This window comes from Anser anser, assembly GCF_964211835.1.
Source record: "Anser anser genome assembly, chromosome: 18".
NCBI classification, from domain to species: Eukaryota; Metazoa; Chordata; class Aves; order Anseriformes; family Anatidae; genus Anser; species Anser anser.
Genome location: NC_139739.1, coordinates 13333517 through 13351618, shown reverse-complemented (window position 1 = coordinate 13351618; position 18102 = coordinate 13333517). Strand labels below are relative to the sequence as shown.

The 18102-nt window shown below is 45.3% G+C and overlaps 2 protein-coding genes across 7 annotated transcripts in view; both read left to right on the top strand.

Moving 5' to 3' along the window:
- Positions 1-5523, top strand: part of LOC310883252 (uncharacterized protein) — a gene marked incomplete at its 5' end in the record, with an annotated part of 38488 nt that extends 32965 nt beyond the window's left edge. For all 3 annotated transcript variants that reach the window (XR_014573402.1, XR_014573403.1, XR_014573404.1), the window contains 4 exons: positions 1084-1202; positions 1490-1537; positions 3302-3375; positions 4009-5523. The remainder of the gene's footprint in view (positions 1-1083; positions 1203-1489; positions 1538-3301; positions 3376-4008) is intronic.
- Positions 5524-6330: 807 nt separating this feature from the next.
- Positions 6331-18102, top strand: part of MED13L (mediator complex subunit 13L) — a 190348-nt gene continuing 178576 nt past the window's right edge. Inside the window, exon 1 of one of the 4 annotated variants that reach the window (XM_083804562.1) lies at positions 6331-6908. In XM_083804562.1, coding sequence (XP_083660688.1) covers positions 6837-6908 — 72 coding nt within the window. In that variant the 5' untranslated portion in view covers positions 6331-6836. Of the gene's footprint in view, positions 6909-7092; positions 7128-7163; positions 7755-18102 lie in introns of those variants that run through there. The other 3 variants (XM_083804565.1, XM_083804563.1, XM_083804564.1) reach the window with 3 other exon arrangements.

Genomic DNA, 18102 nt, shown 5'->3' with positions numbered 1-18102 from the left:
CCCTTCCAGTTATACCTGAAATGTCATCTAAATATCACCATGACATGGGAAAGAAGTCAGTGTACTTCTCTGCTCCTGAACTGGTTTTATCCTTCCATCCAAAACCACGTTGTAAAGAGCTTCCTTGTCTTTTCTTGAACTGTTTGCTGGCAATTTAAACTTCGCGTGACCAAACTTAGTCATCCTTTGCTCCTGACTCCCTCACTTCTGTCACTAGTAAAGGCACCGTGTTATTGATATTGCTCTTTATAACAAGTCAGGCACCTCTGGCACCTTCCTTTCTTTCGCAGCTCATTCCTTTGCTCATACCACTGGTCACCACTCTTACTCTGCTCCTGCTGCTACTTCATCCCTAATAGTAAGAAATGACCTTTGCTCTTCCTCACCAGTAAAAGACCTTACCTAGGCTCCTCTTGCCTGCCCCTGCTTCCTTTCCTGCCTCTCTTCTCTCTTTTACAATCCAGAAAATGAGGAAATACTAAGATAATTCCTCTGGTTTTTGATAAAAATATAGGAGCATTTTCTTGTAACCCCATGTGCAGATTTCCTTCTGCTTCACCAGGGTAAGTGTATTGGCTCATGGTAATTGTAATTATGGCTCTCCTATTAACCTGGACTTTTCTTCTCTTTTCACTTTGTGAACGATACGACCTTCAGTTAATCTGTGTCCTCTAAAACAGTTTGAAGATTTCTTTCAACGTTATCTTCCAGGTGTGTAAAACTTCCCAAAATTGCCTTTCCACGTCATTAACCTTTTCTCAAACTACTCCTTAATAGGCACTGTTACTACAGTCCTCATTATGAGCAAATAAAGTGAATTTCAGGGAATTTTCAGGTGTATAATTCTCAGAGATGTGTTGAAACATTGACCTCTGCCATATGCATGCTTTTCTGAACCCCCACCAGGGCCTGACCCTGAGGCAGCTGTGCCGTGTGGGTTTTGTTCACCTCAGAAATCCCAGTGACATCAACAGATTTAGTGGGGTGAAGCTGTTTGTTTGTGAGGGCATTTGCAGAATAACAGCTGGGGGGGTCTGGCACCACATCTGGCAGCAGCCTATATTTGATCTTTTCTTTATCCAGGACAAGGAACAGAAACTCCATGAAGTCCCAGCAGATGATCTCTGCTGCTGTTGATTGCCGAAGAACAACACTTTGGTACCAGAGAACACGAAAAACCTCAGACAGCCTCACTTGGGCAGGTTTGGAGTCACGTGGGATGTGGTTGTATTGCTTTTGTGCACGATAAAATAATCTGCTACTCGTTTTGATTGAAAATATACGTAGTGTCTGTAGCTATTTCTATACTTAGGGGTGATCGTAAACAGACCGCCTGGATTTATCTTGCAATGTTTATTGCTAACGATGGTGAACAAGGATGACTAATTCAAAGGCCACAGTCTAATCACTAGCTGGGCTTAAACTGCGGGCCTCATGTACTACTTCTCTACAAACAGATCTTTTATTGATGTATTTATTTTCCTCATAGGTAGAAGTACCTCCCTTCAGAAACACGGTATCTTGTTGTAAAGCTGAGGTAATTTTTTGTCTTTATTGATACAAGGAATAAATTTACTAATATAGCCAGTCACATATCTTAATGATATTAAAAAGTTACTTAACATGCAATCTCTAGGTTATGAATATTTTAAAAAAATATCCCAAAGGACTGTTTAGTATGGATTTAATGTATGTTTTTTTTTTTAATTTTGATTTTTATGTTAAAATTAAATGCTGTTAATTTATTCATGTCAGTGAACTATTTTTCTTTTCTTTTAAGTCTTCAATTTGTGGAAGTAAAGACATTTGGTTTAAAAACAAAACCATTATGTGTTCTTATTCATAACCACTTGAACAAAAAATGTAATTACTGGATAAATTAAAAAACACTTAAGAAATGTATGCAGCCTCATAAAAAGTAGACAATGAGCCTACTGGAAACATGTTTGAAATTAGCCTGTTCAGCTGCACTGTATTGCAAAAACATGCAGTAACAAACTACATGAATCATGGACAATGAACTTCTAAAATTGTCAGGGTTTTGAAATCACTAAATTGAGGAGATTTTGTTTAAGAGCATCTCATGGGTGGGCGGGGGGATCTAAACAATTTTTTTTATTTTTATTTTTTGACTCGGAGAAAAGTTAAAGACCGTTTACTTGTATTATATTCATAATTTTGTTCTCATCATTTTCCTCTACCCTATCCTTTCCATTCCTGGGTATTGTAGGCATCTGGAGAGGAAAATGTGGGAAACGGTAAAAATGATGCTTGATTAAATTAGACCCAAGACAATCCTTACTTATACTGCAAAAGCTAGAAGCTGTGCTTGTGAATAACCATAGTGTCTATCTCAAATGTGTGAAAAATTAGGAACAGTTCAAAAAAAAAAAATCCATTTGCTGCTCTTCCAGCTAAGGACTAAAATTGACCAGAATTTACCTGAAACTTTTTATCAAGACTGTCAGTCAAAACAAGCAAACTCTGAGTTTTATATTCCTGGAGGTTAAAAAAAAACAAAAAAAAAAAAACAAAAAACAAACAAACAAAACCCACAAGTATAGATAATGTTAAAATAAACCTTTCATTTTCCTTATGAAAATTTTGCAAATCTTAGTTTTCTGTGTGACTTAGGTTAGCAAAATCCTTATAGATTTATCTTTATTAAGCTATAAAACTAAAAAATAAAATTTGAGCAGAGAAATACAAGATTATCTGTCTCTTATTGATTTTTGTTGCCTTGCATTTTGAAGTAATTTGTATTGATTGTGCCTTTGTAATACTTGGATGTCGAAGAAGAGGCTAATTTCTAAGAAAATTGGAAAATGACAAGATACAGAATTATACAAAGTCAGTAGTACAGCTACCACTGTTGCATTTCAGTTAGGATTTGGACTTACTCTCATATAAACACGTGGGCCTATCTTGACAATAATGATTGTACTGGAAACAACAATTGAGAGGGGGATGTTTTTGCAACTTAGGCTTCTAAGCATTTCTTTTGCCTAGAAATGAGTTATCTTTGACGTGAAATGCCAAAGACGACTTCTTTTTGATACTGATGAAACTTGGCTGACCTCCGGTTCTGCTCCTGGTGTAAGAAGGGCCGAACTCATAACCCTGCCTGAATCCAGCGCTCAAGCGAGTTGTATTGCTCAAGTAAAAATTTTTGTTATAAATCTGAGGTGCTTAAAAGCACAGCAAAGTTGACGTACTTTAATAACAATAAACCCAAGCGATTGCTTGACATTTCAGATTTGTTTTAGCTTTCTGACATCTTTGTTTTTTCCTCCATGTTTAGTTTGAAGCAGAAGCAACACCTGCTGGTGAAAACGAAGTCTACGAAACTGCTGAGCCATCCTCCTGGAAGAACAGGTTTGATCATTACTGTAGGCTCTAGTAAGGTGTTGTAGAATAAAATAATCTTGCCTATCACTATTTGGACTCTAATTCTGGGAGGTGTCCAGAAGGGTACGTAACTGGCTCCTTCCCAGAGCGCTTACCAATAGTGAGGGGTAAGTGTGACACAGCTGATCTCCAGGAGGCTGGAAACTCCCCTCTAGTTCAGAGTTTTGGTCTTGCTGCTTGCAGATTAATACACTGGCAGAATTAATAAGAAAGTTCCTATACCTTGCTACTGCAGAAAAATGGTTGGTTGGTCAAGGTAGGAGACCCAATGGTGTTGTTCATGTTCATCGATAAGTTGGCAGTAAAAGAAAACAGGGAATAAAACTTGAATACCCTGAGTTGGGAAACACGTTCCACCACATACCATCTAGGATAATTATGCATGAGCAAGTGTCACTTGTGCTTGTATATGATATCTGTAAGTGGAACAATTTCTGTTCTAAGTAACACTATCGACAGAAGACAGCAAGGGAACTCTCCTGGTTTGGTACTCTGAAGTGAAAGATTAGGCTATAGTGATTTCTCATGTCTATTAAATTGAACATAATATGAAGTCAAGTAACCAGTAAAAGACTTAAAGAGATGGTATCTTTTTTTCAGTTTAAAAACAAAGTGAACTTTGCAACGCAGAGACGTGGCCAAAACTTTCAACTGATAGCCCTGCACAAATGCAAACAGAACAGCAACTCTTCGACTTTAAAACATTCACTCACAAAGGAAATGTAATTACAGTGAAAGATATTTAGTTGAAAGAGTTGTTAGCTTTCACAAGAATCCCGAAAAAATGGCCGAAGCAGCAGTGTGAGGATATTAACATTTCTCCCCCGAAAATGGATTCGAATGATGTGTTAGGCCCCAGTGTGGGTTATCTTAAGATGGGGAGAAAATCAAGCACAGTTAAGTCATCTCTACTTGGAAGATGCAGAAGAGAAATGCTGACAACTGGTTGTACCGTTTGGAGGGTAAGCAGCCCATGGAGGAAACATGAATACACTCTTCTTCAGGGTCTAATTCTGCACAGTGTTGTTGCTCTCTGGGATAAATAATAAAGTGATCCTCGATTTCAAAATATTTTTATAATAAGAAAAACATTTTTTTTTCATGTTAATGGATGTTTCAGAAATGGAACGGATGCTTTATAAAAGTGTTTGTTGTACCCTAGGCATTACTTAGTAATTGGACTTATAACTGAAGCTGGAGTGTATTAATGGGGAAGGGTGTGTTTTTCAACCTTTGCTGGTTAATACGTGTTGCTTGACAAATTTGCAAGTGTCACATTGTGTTCTCTGAGACTTGTCTCCAAAAGAAAGGGGAGTAATATGGACCAGAGTACTCTACTCTGCTGCTTCTGGTTTGCCAGCTTGCAGCAAGTGCTTTCTAGAATATTGGCAGTTTGACTACTTTGTCAGCTTTGTCCCTTACCAGTTCGGAGCTTTCACAACACCTTTGTGGCACTTTGATCTCCTAAATGAAATGAAGGAGGGTAAAAGTCTCTCTCTCCCTGGAGTGAGTTTGCAGTTTATTTGGCAATCTAGTATGTTTAAAAATAAAAATAAAAAAGTGCACCTGTAGCTGAATGTGAATATTTAAATTGTGTGTTTGAAAACACCAGTATAGCCCCAGTCTTTGCAAGACAGAATCCTGTTTGGTGTGACAGTGACGTGAACGGGGCTTGATAGATTTGTCAGTGGCAGAACGCACACCGTGAGAACGCCGGCCCGGGTGGAAATTTTCTTTTAGCCCAAATTCTCTCTCTCGCTGTGTGCGTAAGCTGGGTGAATGGCAGTGATGCCGGTTTGTCTTAGAGATTTGTTACTATGAGGTAAGTCCAAACAAACGCCATTCAGTCATTAGAACAGATGCTAATCTTCTTAATTTATTACAAAGAAAATAATCGGAAAAAAAAAGCCTAAATAAGATTAAAAATCATGATAAGGAAAGCTGCCATTAGGCACGGAGGGAAAACTTTTCCCACTGAATGACAGCACTGAAAACGTGCTACATTTTCTATGGAATCATAGAATGATTTTATAGGTCCTACGATCCTATGGTTCTATAGATTCTGTGACTGTATAGATCCTATAATCCTATTGCTTCTGTAGATTATATGATTCTATAGATCCTATAGATTCTATAGGTTCTACGGCCCGATAGATTGTATGGGTTCGATGATCCTATAGATCCTATAGATTCTATGATCCTATGATTCTATAGATCCTATAGATTCTATAGGTTCTATGATTCTACAGATACTATACATTTTATAGATTCGATGACTCTATAGATTCCATGATTCTATAGATCCTATAGATTCTATGATCCTATGATTCCATAGGTTCTATGATTCTATAGATTCTATGACCCTAGTTCTGTCCCAAAGCTTAAGTTTCTAAACAAACTTTGTGTTCCGGACGGTGACAGTCGCTTTGTGTCCCCCGTGCAGGGTGCAGCAGCCGGTCCGTGTGAGGTTCAGGCTGCTGAGCTGTGACCTGCACCTGTGGGTTCCTGAGGGCTGGACCCAGCAGGACACCGTGAACCTTGAAAATCCCGAATTTCGGGGTTTCTTACGAACAAAATCCTCAATAATGACACGAGACAGCTTCACTGTGCGGCGGGCCCCCCCCTCCTGCAGCCGTTACCCGGACGGGGTGCCCACCAGCCGCCCCCGAGCCCCATTTCCATCACCCCCCCCCCTCACCCCGACCCCCCTGCGCGCTCCCGCCTGCGCGCCCCCGGCGGGGCGGGGCCGCGAGCCGTGAGGGGAGGGGAGCGAGTCGGGGGAGGGAGGGAGCGGAGAAAAAAGGGGGCGGAGCCTCCCGCCGCGCCCCGCCCCCGCCCGCCGCGCGTCACGTGTGTCGGCGGCGCCCAATGGCGAGGCGCGGTGCGGCGGGCGGCCGCCATTGCTGTCAGAGCGGCGAGAGGCAGCGGCGGGTGCGCGAGGGCGGCCGGGCGGGGCCGCAGCGGGGCCGCCGCCAGCAGCGCTCCCGCGGCCGGGCCCGGGCCCGGGGCCGCCGCCGCCGCCTCTCCTCCTTCCCTTCCTTCCCCTCCCTCCGCTCCCGGGCTCCTTCGGCCGCAGCAGCGAGCGGAGGGGCCGCGGCCTCCGCCGGGCGGCGCCCCCCCGCTCCCCGCCGCTTGCAGGCCGCGGAGCCGCTCCGCCCGCCGCCGGGGGGGGGCCGCGGCTGGGCCCTGAGGGAGGCCCCCCCCCCTTCTTCCTCCTCCTCCTCGCTTCGCCCCCCCTCCCCGCCGGGGGCCCCCTTGAAGCAGCGCCGCCCCGGCCTCGCCGTCGCCGCCTCACGCCCCCTGCCGGCCGCGCTGCCCCCCCCCTGCCCCGGGCTGGGGTCGGGGCTTAGCGCCCGGTGCTCCCCCAGCCCCGCCGGGCCCGGCCCCTCAGACATGCCCCGCTCCGGCGGCACGGCTCGCCGAGGATCATGACGGCGGCGGCCAACTGGGTGGCGAACGGGGCCAGCCTGGAGGACTGCCACTCCAACCTCTTCTCGCTGGTGAGTGGGCACCGGGGAGACAGGGCGGGGGGGGGGGGGGGGTACCGGGGGTGGGTCGCGGCCGGCCCCGGTGGGGGGTTTTTTAGAGCCCCGCTGCGTGGGGCTGCTCCTCCCGCTGGCTCCTCCCTCGGCTCGGCGCCCCGGGGTTGCTTCGTGCTGCTGCGCCCTCCCCGCGCGGCTGCTGGGGGGCAGGAGCTGGATGGAGCGGCCCCCTCCCCGGTAAGGCGCTGCCAGCCTGTTGGGGTCCCTGCTGGCGGGGACAGGCGCCATTTCGGGGGCTGGGGGCCTCTGTCCTGGCACGGCCCCGCTGTGTGTATGGGGCTCGGGTGGGCAGAAATGCTGTTTGTTTGCCTTTTTTTTTTTCTTTTTTTTTTCCCTTCGCTGGAGGGAAGCAGCTGAAAATGGGCTCTGGTGGTTAGGCGGATAGCCGAGATGTCATCCTCCCGTCTCGTTGGTGATCGACAACTTTGTACTCGGCTCGGTTGGTTTAACGCTGCAGGAATTACGTTATCAGCCAGCTGCAGCTTCGTGAGCTAAATTTGAAGCGAGAAAACGGTCTGTTTCCGTGTAAGGGCAGGGCCCCTTGGAAGTGGGGCTATTGCCGTGCCTTATTTTACCTGCCACCTGCAGGAGCCGCGTCCCTTGTGGCGGGGCAGCAGCCGGGTGAGTGGGAGGGCTGCTGGATCATCCCCAGCCTTCTCCTGCTGCTGGGGCAGGAGGAAGGAGGAGCTCACGGTGCGTGGCGTGGTACGGCTACCACAAACTTGGAACGCAGGCTTGGCTCTGGCATAGAAAAGCTCTTGGTGGGTAGCATCTCCCTTAGCCAGTGCTCTGCAAGAATTGGAGGTGGGTGAACACATTGATTTTTAGGTGTTTTTTTTTTTCCAACAGAAAGGAAGAGACTATTGTTAGCTCTCTTGTAAGAATTAAGGGAAAAATAATGGAAGGGAAACTCAAAATGTGAATGATCCATCTTTTTGTTTAATATTTTTTTTTCTGTTGCTGTACGTTTGTTATTTTGCTTCTGTTGGCTTGTTTATGTCTGTATGCTTTCCGTATTTTGCTCATACCTACTGAGAATTTGGGACAAGAGCTGTTGTCATTTACGCTGCTAGGAAACTGGCCCAGAGATTCTTCCGCGAGAATAAATGCGGTTCTTATCTTTGGCTCTTTGATGAACTTTTACGTTACTTAGGCTTGTACGTAGGCTTTTGCTTGACAGAGTTTTCTGGGACATACTGGTGTACAGCAGCGCTATGTGTGTGGAGGTGCGGGGATTGTTACAGGGATCCTGAATACACGCAGAGAAAAAACAATAAGCACGAGGGAGACGATCGTATCAGGTTGTAAGAGCGAGGTGGTGAATGTTTATCCTTTACCTATAGAGTTGTGAGGTCCCCGTTTATTCACGGAAAATCGATTAGCGTGTTTCTGAGGAGCATAACTTCATGTAGCTGCAAACTGCAGATCTGTCATTGGCAGCATTAATTGGCGGTGTGCAATTAGCGCGTGCTAGAACGTGGAGTTATTTCATAGTTGTTGTGGGTTGGTGTGTCTGCTTTGTTTTTCACCCTACTAGGGAAATGTTAAATCTTTACATGGGTGCGTAACATCGTCAAAATAAATCCAGCCGAATTCTTTTGCGAGTGGGCTTAATAATGATAATGAGTTTAACGTGCCACCCTTTAATCTCCGGTGTGATTTTGTGAGAGCTCTCCATACCTGGCATGGGGTGCTGTGCATCCAACTGCAATGCTTTTATTGTTTCCTGGCTCTACGTGCTAAAAATAGCCAATTAAATAGTATTTTTTTAAACGTGTATACACGCATATATACAAATGCACGGTGACTATTAGTGTGAGTTATTTTCAGTTACATCAGTGTTTGCTGGGGTTCACATACCAGTGCAGGGTACTGGGAAAGGAAATACTGACTGGGAACCTGTGGCCGACAGCGGTTGACCTTTTCACCTCAGATTGTCATATTCTTTCAAAAATTTATGAAGTGTTAAAGGTACAGTAGTCTGGATTACTAATTAGAGAAGCTTTTGCCAATCATTTACTTTTGCAGTGCAGCAGAAGAAAAGGGTGCGCAACCCCGCTAGCCGTGGATGGGAAATCACCCGTCTTTAGGAGCGCGGTGAATTGCGAGGCTGTCCTAAACCCGTCCTGCTGGTAGGCGCTGGCTGCTAGAGGTCATTGTTTATCTCCCGCTTTGTTTTGGGCTGGAATCGAGAAGGAATGCTCTTGCCTGGCGAGCTGCAGCTCAGAAATAGGATTTCTGCGTGCTCGTGTTGAGGCGCACTTCTTCCCACGAGCGCTGGTTTCCGAGGAGCGCCGTCTTCCCAGCCCAGAGCAGCCCAGGCTCTGCCGCGAGTCTGTGCTGGTCGCTGTCGTGGATTTGGGTTGCTTTGGCAGTTCGGGAATTGTAGCTTTATTTTTCTGTCAGCTGCAGGCAGCTTAGAGAGATGACAAGCACCGCTTTTTATTTGAATCTCTTCAGGGGAAATATTTTCTGAAAGTATTTTATGTTTGTATGAAAAATATTACCTAAAGCTTTCTAGTAACCGATTCTGCTTTATTGGTGACGTCCAGAATGTGCGCAGGTCTGTAGCTTACAATATTTCACGTGAGGGGAAGGTGTAGTCTGACGTGAGTCTTACAAACCTGGCTTTGAGCATCCAGTCACTGAAAGAGCTCTCGGGCTTGCGCAGCTGCATGTTGTGAGGTGTCCCCCTGGACGCGGCGATGCGCAGGGCTGCAGCCTGCGCCGTGCATTGTTCTGCGCCGAGGCAGGAATCCAGCGCCCTTTGAGAAAACGGGGTGGTGTGTGTGCTCTGCCGGGCAAGGCAGCGTGCACAAAGACTTCTGGGCTCCTGCTGTAAACGTCAAGCGTCTTTGAGCAAGATGATGCAAGGGTCGCTTCGGATATTTGTCATCGGAGTGCACCTCGGATGAGAACTTGTCTGCGCTCTGCGGGGCGATGGGCTCATTAAAACACACCAACGGCTGCGCTTCTAGCCCAGCAGGAGAAGAAATTGTATTTATCTGAACTGTTACGGCAGCAGTCAAAATGTCTGCTGCTGTTTCGGAAAAAGACTGTTTGTTTGTCAAAACATTACTTAATAAGAAAGTGTTAAGGGCTGGTTTCATTAAATCCTAATGAAGAGTTGGCTATTAACTATCTCCAGACAAAATGCTGCGAGGTAACATGCTGGTCCTGGAGTTTTAATACCGTCCTCCTCTGAATAATCCTGAATCACAGAGGTAGCCTTACTGAAATTAATTTGGTTCTTCCTGTGCGTAAGGGTTAATCACGCGAAGGCTTGCACGAGGTGCCGAGACGTTTCCTCACCTGTCCGGCTTGGCTGCTGTGGTGATCAACAGGCACGAGTCGCTCTCTGAAACGGGGCCGAGGTTGCACAACATCTCGTGTGCTGCAGCTGGAGAAGGCGGGCAGAAAGGTGTCAGGAGTGACTGAAAATGTGGAGCAGCTTTTGTGTGATGGAAGGTTAGATGCTGTGGGAGGCTTCAGCCTGGAAAAGACGACGGTGTGCTCGGGAAGCCATACGAATTTATGTAATGCTTGGTAGCATTTGCTAGCAAAGAGGTCGGGAGCACTTGTTTGAATGCATTCTTACAGAAACCTGCTGCAAGAAAGGGCTGGAGAGCAGGAATTTGGTCTTTGCTCCTGCTGGTGCTCCAAGTCGAACTTACAGGGTCACTGGGGGGGTTCTGCATTCGGCTCACCGGCAGTGACAGGAGCTGACTTCGATCAGTGGGTCTCGTGGCCATTTTCATAATGAAACTGAAAGGGGCCAAGGGGATCCGAGAGGGCGTTGGAAATTTGTGCTTAAAGGTTTTTTTTTGTGGCATCCGAAAGTGAAGATCAGGAGTGCAGAGTTTGCTGTAGAAGTTCTCTTCAGTGGTGCATAATTGTCAGTAAAAGACTTTGTCGTAAACGGTTGATTGCCCAACCAAATCCATAAGCAGTAGGAAATGAACCGGTATTAGCTCTTGGTTATCTATGCGGGGCTCCAAGGCAGGTAGGATGCTGCCTCTCTACGTGGTAGGTATCATGCTTGTTTTGCATTTTATGGAGGTGTGACTTCATGTATATATTTTTAAGAAATGGAATTAACTGCGGAAATTTCCCAGCAGTATTGGATTCTTCAGTTACTTTTTCTTCTGAGTTTTATTGGGTAACGGGGTAGAAGTAGAAAAGCTGCATTAGAAAGCTTTCTCACTTTAATCTCATAGGAGACTATTTACTCTGAGTTGGAAGAATCTCGGGGGGTAGGCTTTTTTGTCCTGTCAGAGTATTCAGGAGTTTAACGGCGTCTCTTCAGGTGTGAGCTTAAAGCAAATAGGTGCGGGTTCCCAAAGAGGTTGGGGCAGAGCGGCGTTCAAAGCCGTGCTACCTTTAGCTTGCCCCCTCTTGGGAATGGAGTTGATGTGTCGGGCAACTGACCTCTTCTGAATAACACACAAGGAAAATCAGGAGGAGTTGTATTTGCAGATCAGGACAAGGTGTGCTGAAGGGTCCCGAGCTAGCCAATGGGAAATATTTGAGGGAGGATTTCTTGACCTCCTGATGAGGTTCTGAGCGCACACATGGGGCTGGGAAACCTTGCCCAAGGACCACGTCGTGCTTCTTGTAGCAGCGTGAATCCTTTGGAGAGAGGGCTGCTGTCAGCATTAGCACAATTCAGAAAATACTCACGTTGCAGTGATGTGGCTGACCTGCTTATCTAGGATTTTTTTTAGGAATCGCAACTTTCACTTGCTCTAACACTAGCTGAAAAAGCCTTTCTGGATTTTTCTACATAACTGGTGCAGCACTGACATCAGAACCCTGGTTCTCAACAACGTTTTGATCCCAAGTTTCTTTTTTCTTTCCCTTCTGCTTCTGAGAGCACTTCCTAATGTGAGAGAGATTAAAGAAGGAACTCTTTAATCCTATATGTAGACCTTTCTTCTATTATTTTCCTCCTTTACAGTGCAATTGTCTTGACAAAATCCATAGAAACTAAAATTTTCAGGGAAGAAAGTTCTGTGAGATAGCTGCTGAACGTGTTAACTGGATCGGGTTGGTCACTAGGTGAAAAAGGAATTTTTATGGATGTTCTTCCTTTTTTTTTGTATCTCTAATTATTCAGAAATGCTATGCCTTGGTGAAGGGTGTGTGTGTAGATAGACTGCTCTTTAAATGCCCGGAGGTATCAATGTTACAGGAATTGCATACTTTGTAATCAGCTGAACACTTGTGCTTGTTGGGTAAAGCTTTCTGGTTGCTGCTGAGGGCTCTCAACCTTCTGTCTCTGCCCTGGGTTGGTTGCTGCAGGGAATCCCCACCCAGTCCTCACTTCTACCCCCTCAGCTGTGGCAGCATCCTTCTGTCCATTTGCCTAAACCATCCCTGCTCTTACCAAGCGTGCTGCTACATTTTTCTGTCCCAACCTGTGGCTGGGACCACGTTGTGCCTCCGCTTTCTCTCGTTGTCTTCCCTTGCTCTTGCATCTCCTGCGTTACTGGGACTTCTTCCAAAGGTGTCAGCCCTGTTCCGTCTCTGCCTTTTATTTTTTGTTTTGTACCCAGTGAATCCTAACTCCCGTACGTGCTGTTGTCATCAAACAAACTACCATCTTTTGATTGTTTTCCTAGTTTTTTCTAGCTCATGGTGTTTGATGAAGTTTACCAGTGGACTTAATTGGGTTGCTGTCCTGAACCCTTCTCTTAATCTTGTGTGTGTGTGATGCCTGCAGGCAACTGAGTAGCTCTGGCTAGGTGCAGGTCTGTCCTGGCTCTTGTCCCAAGGCTGACCAGCTCAGCTTTGTACTCTCTCGATCCCTGTATTCCTTCCCCATTTTGTGTTCTCTGCGTGAGCTGTGCGCTGCTGTTTTCCCGCAGAGTCCAGCACAGTGGGATTTGGGACTTGGTGGTGCCATGGTAACACAAATAATATGAAAAAAAATACTGCACTGATTAGAAGTATGCTTGTTTTAGTATTATCCTGCCAGTTTTTAAAGTGCACGAGTGTTTTCCCACATCCCAGTCCTTCTTGATTTGTTTATACAGAGTGTGTATTTACACGGGGGGCATCCTTCTTGCTCAGCCCAAGCTTTACTACTGCTTGCATTTGAAGCTCCTCTTTCCCAGCATTTCCTGCCATCAACTGGCAGTTTCCAAGAGAAACCAGCTAATAAAGACATATTCCTCTATCAGGCCCCACAGCACCCCTCAAACACGGTGCTGAGCTAGATTCCCTCTGCAGGTGCTGCGAGGTGCATACGCGATGCTCCCGACAGCCGCGTGCGTCGCTTCCTGCTGGGGCTTCAGTGAGTTACGTGGTCTTGGGTTTCCGTGCTCTAAAATTGTGATGATGACTGAAAACAGACCATTTTGCCTTGTAGTAAGTTTAACTTTTCAGGTCAGGAGCTTTCTTTGCTCCTTACTCAGTAAGGTGACGCCTGCATTTTCGTAGATGACAAATCTAAGAGGTCTAAGCACTCTTTTTGCTGGCTTGTTCAGGGATTTTTGATTAGTTTTGATAAATTCTGACTTGCTTCCTACCTCACTCTGTTGAACAGTGTTATTTCTTACTGAGTCATTTGTGGCTTAATTAACTTTCCAAAGCAGAGTTGCAATGGTGCGTATGGAAATATGACTTGAGCTTTTAGTGACGTTCTCTCCTTTGTTTCTTTGAAACAGGAAATTTTGTGTTGCTGTTGTCTAATGTGCCTCTAGGCAATATTTACGTTGATGTGACTAACACAGATGAGGTCAAACATATGCAAAGGTCTTGTCCCCATGCTAAGGAACGAATATAATTATCTTCTGAAAATGGAGAAAAATGGCTGGTCCTCTAAAATTAATTTTTTAGTGTAAGATATGACATGCTTTTATTTCTGGATCACTTCTACGTACTTCCTTCTCTCACCAGCCACTGTTGCAGGGTAACGTACCACTCTCAGCTTTCTATGAAAGGAAAATAATATTAATTACGGGGAAAAGATGTGCTTCCCCTCGACCCTTTCATTTTTCTCCCTCCCCCTTCGCTCTTTTCTATGCCTTAGTGACCATGAAAGGATTCACGAGCTCATGTTTAAGCACAGATCAGGCTACTGACATAGCGAAAACCTCTTCCTCTGAGCTCTTGCCCTGTACCCATGACTTCTTTCTCCCCCCTCCAGCGCTGGGCAACAGCATGGGTTGCAGCCAAGTCCGAGTGGCTTTGTGACCCCAGCCCGTGTGTCAGAGAAGGACGTTTAAAGCTCGTTCAGTAAAACTACTTAATTCATCCTTTAGTTGCAAAGGAGTTATGCTGCAGTCAACGCCTTGTTCTTACAGCTCTATATTTGTGCATAAAAGATAGTATTTTGTCAGGACAGAGGATCAAAAAGAAAACTTGGAGGTAAACTCCTCTATAATACTGATCCAGGTGTTGGCACCCTTCTATTTTTTGGTTATGGTGCTTTCAGAGCTAACGGCTATGAGATACAAGTTTCAAAATGTGTCGGTGTGTGACAGTACAAAACCTTATTTTTTTTCTCCTTGGAGTCTCTAGTTTACTCGGAAGCTTTCAGATCTCGTCTGGTACATCTGCACTTGCTTAGGGTCGGGTTTTTCGAAGTCTTGGTTCACAGTCATAGATGGTCTGCAATGCTACTGAATTTGTTGCTGGGGCTAGGCAAGCTATGAAATCAATTCCAGGAATGTCTTGCAGTAACCATGCCAAACACTTTTTATACAAAAAAATAATTTATCTGCTGGCAGAGTAGGCTAATTGGTTAAACGACTTGGTTCTGAATTTGCTGGTTTCATTGTTAGCCTGGTGTTTCTGATTATTTAATTCTGTTTGTGTGTTTTAATACAATTTTAAGTTGAGTTCTCTGAATTTCCAGAATTTCCTGCTGGTAAAAGGTGCTGGATCCTTGTATTTGCAGGAGTGACAGTAAGAAAGCTGGCAAAGTAAAGTCTACATGACCAGTCATGTAGTGGATTTACGCACTTCCTTCTATATTAAGGAAGATTCATATGGAAGAATTCTTGAGAGGGGTAGGCTTTTTTTTTTAAGGCTAAGGCCTTTTGGCAGGCTGCCTACCAGTTCAAGCATTCCTTGCTGTCCCTGTTGAGGGTGGACGGTGTTGATGCTGGAGGACGGAGGCTGCCCACCTGTGGATGTGCCGCAGCGACCGTCCCAGCCCACGGCGAGGAGGCTGGGCCAGGGCCGGTTGGGGCAGGCAGCGCGAAGCAACCACGTGAGCTGCTGCCGGTGGTCATGAAGCAGCTGCTCTTAGATGTGGTGTTCAAAAATGTTTGAGTTCTCAGCTCTGAGATGCTTTTTTTTAATAAGGGAAGAAAAGGAACTGCAGCCTTTAACTCAGTAGGCCAAAGTTTACTCTGCTTGGGTTGTTATTTCCTCTCCCCCCTCCTCCTCCTTTTTTACTGCCCATATGTCAGATTACTTGGTTTGGGAAACATCTGATAGTCCATTGTATGACTCTGATGTTTGATATTTCCTTCCTTCTGTTAAAAATAAAAAAGTTAAAGTTGGGGGAGAGAGAAGATTCCTTCGTTTACTTGCAGATTTGCTTTTCATTTCTCTCTTGTTGCTGTTGACATGTCTTCTGTCTTTTTCTTTCGACTTACTTCTGGACAACTTCTTTTCTGTGAGAGGGGATTTATTTTAAAGTTTGGAAAGTGGGCAGTTACTTAGTTTATGTCCTTTTGAAGGGAACGTGGATACCTAATCATTCACTCCCTCTAGAGCGAGGGAAAGGATTATTTGGTTAGTACGTTGCACATTTGTTTGCTTTCTTTTGTGTGCTATCTGAAGTGGCTGAAGAGTGCGGTGGTAGTTCTCATTTTATTATCTGTTCTCAGCTGTCTGCTCGGAAGCAAAATATAATGGGTTCCCTTTTGTGGAGAAACTGGCCGGAGTGCTGTGGAGCTCTGTGCTATCTTTTGGCCTGCTCAGTAAAATCGTGGCATAACCTGACCTGCAGAGGTTCAAAGATCGTAGTGTTAGGGAGGCCTTACCACAAATCTTGTTTAAGTGCATCAACCACAAAAGGAGAATTTTACAAGCTATCGTAGGAGCTGGATTACAGGTTAGTAAACACGTAAACCTAGGGTCTGTTAAAATGTAAACAAAGCATTCAGTTCCTTCTGTCTGTTGACCTGGAGAAGATGTTGTGCTTCCAGACATTATACAGCACACATTGATAGATGTTTGTTTATCCTCCCTGCTCACTTCTGACATGGGTAAGCTTCATTCGCCTTCCCCTCTTCCACATAAAAATGCCCCAAACAAAATCAAAACCCACCACGTCTTGTTTTTAAATGCTTTTGTCAGCTTTCGGTTTAAGGGGTAGGCATGTTATCCGTGTAGGCAGATAGATCTCACCTAGTAGTGCCTAGTGAAACCTGGGTTCCTACCTATTTGCTACCTGTTTTGTTGTTGAAATTGGCTTTTCAATTTCCCTTTCTCGTGCTGTGGCTCTGACATGACAACGTCCTAGTTCTTGCACTCAGACTGGTAAGCAGGGGTGCGTGCGAGTGCATGCCTGTGCGAGATTGGGTCACGTGCCTACCTGGGATGGTGCTATCATATTTCAGTTTCCTTATCTTGTGTATCTCGAATATTTTTGACTTGAAAGCGTCTTTTCAAGTAGTGGCTAAATCTCAGCCCTTTGGCTGCCGGCCATGCTTATCACATTATCCTTGTACATCTCTGGTGAACCTCGTCGCAGTCTTTATGGTGGAAGGAAGAGAGCTGGAGCACCAGGCACCAGTTTGGCACCGTCCAGTTAACGGGCTGGAGATCTGTCAAGCAAAGCCATTCGCTGCAGCGGAAAGTTGTTGATCTACCCTAAAGGTCATCTTCCAAGAATTCCTTATTTTTTTCTTGCTTGTGTAAACCCCGCTCCTGATTTATGCCACCCTTTTCAAGTCAGTGAGTTAATTTGGCATAGATTTCTTCCACTGTGTGAAATCTTTAAGCTCTTGTTGGTGGGCTCTTATCCTTCCTACTCTAATTTTGTAAGCAGATTTTGTCGTTTAGCAGGTTTCCTCTTCTCCCCCTTCATTTTATCATCTGAAAATTTTGAAAAACACTTTTCTATGCTTTGATTCCAGGTGTTTTCTGCTGTGAAAGTGGACGTTTTTCCATGTCAAGTGGCTGTTTAACTGCAGGAGTGCTTTTCCCTCTTGGCCTGTGCTTATTTGGCTTCTTTATTAATAAAGTATATGCTGATTTCTGATAAATATTTGAGAATGCTTATTAAGGTCTTCCACTTCCACAGATTTTCCTTCTCCAATGGAAGCTTTAAGAAATTCTGGGTTATAGCTGTCTGAGATGCTGGACTCTAGGAAGGTGCTGTTCTTTGTCATCGTGTGCTCCTTCTTCTTTCTGCTGTGTTTTATTTTAGACTTTTCGTTTTACTATTTAGCCCTGAAGCTCTGTGGCTGTTGGGGTATATATCAGCAGTTTGGGCCTTTGTATCAGGTTACTTTCTTCTATGATTGCCACTCAAAAATTCTTTGGCAGCTTCTCCATCTGCCAGGACTGCTGAAACGAGCATTAAGCTGGAGCCCGTTTATATTCTCCACTGGGAAGGATGGTAACCACCTCAAATTCCTGTTGAGACTGGTGTGACTTTTGTGTTTTGGAGCAATCTGTTAATCTTCCTAGCTGCCTCTTCTCCCTCGTACATGGGGTTGTGCTGACATCTAGGAGAGGGGGGAAGAAATTTTTCTGTTGATACTGGTTAGTTTTTAGGCACAGCAGCTCCCAGTGTTAGTTTGTGGCTCTTATGGATGGTATGTATGGACTTTGTTTTAAATATCTTGGTTTTCTGGTCGTCAGGACCGTGATGCGGTATCTGAAATGTTCTCAGGCACAGGACTCCATCAGGAGTACTTGTGATAATAGGATTTTGCTTACAGCTAAATCCTTCACCGAGACTTGCAAAGATAAAAGATGACCTACGAGTACCCCGATGCTGCTGCTCGTCACCAACAGCTCCGAAGTAGCAGCGCTCAGATAATCTGCTCCGGTGGGGAGAGGGCAGCGTGCTGCGGAGCGAGGAGAGGGAGCCGGCAGAAAGCAGTCTGGGGCACGCTGCTGCTGCTGTGTGCCGGGCGTACTCAGGTGCTTGCTGGCTTTTGAGAAGAAATGAACAAAAAAGGGG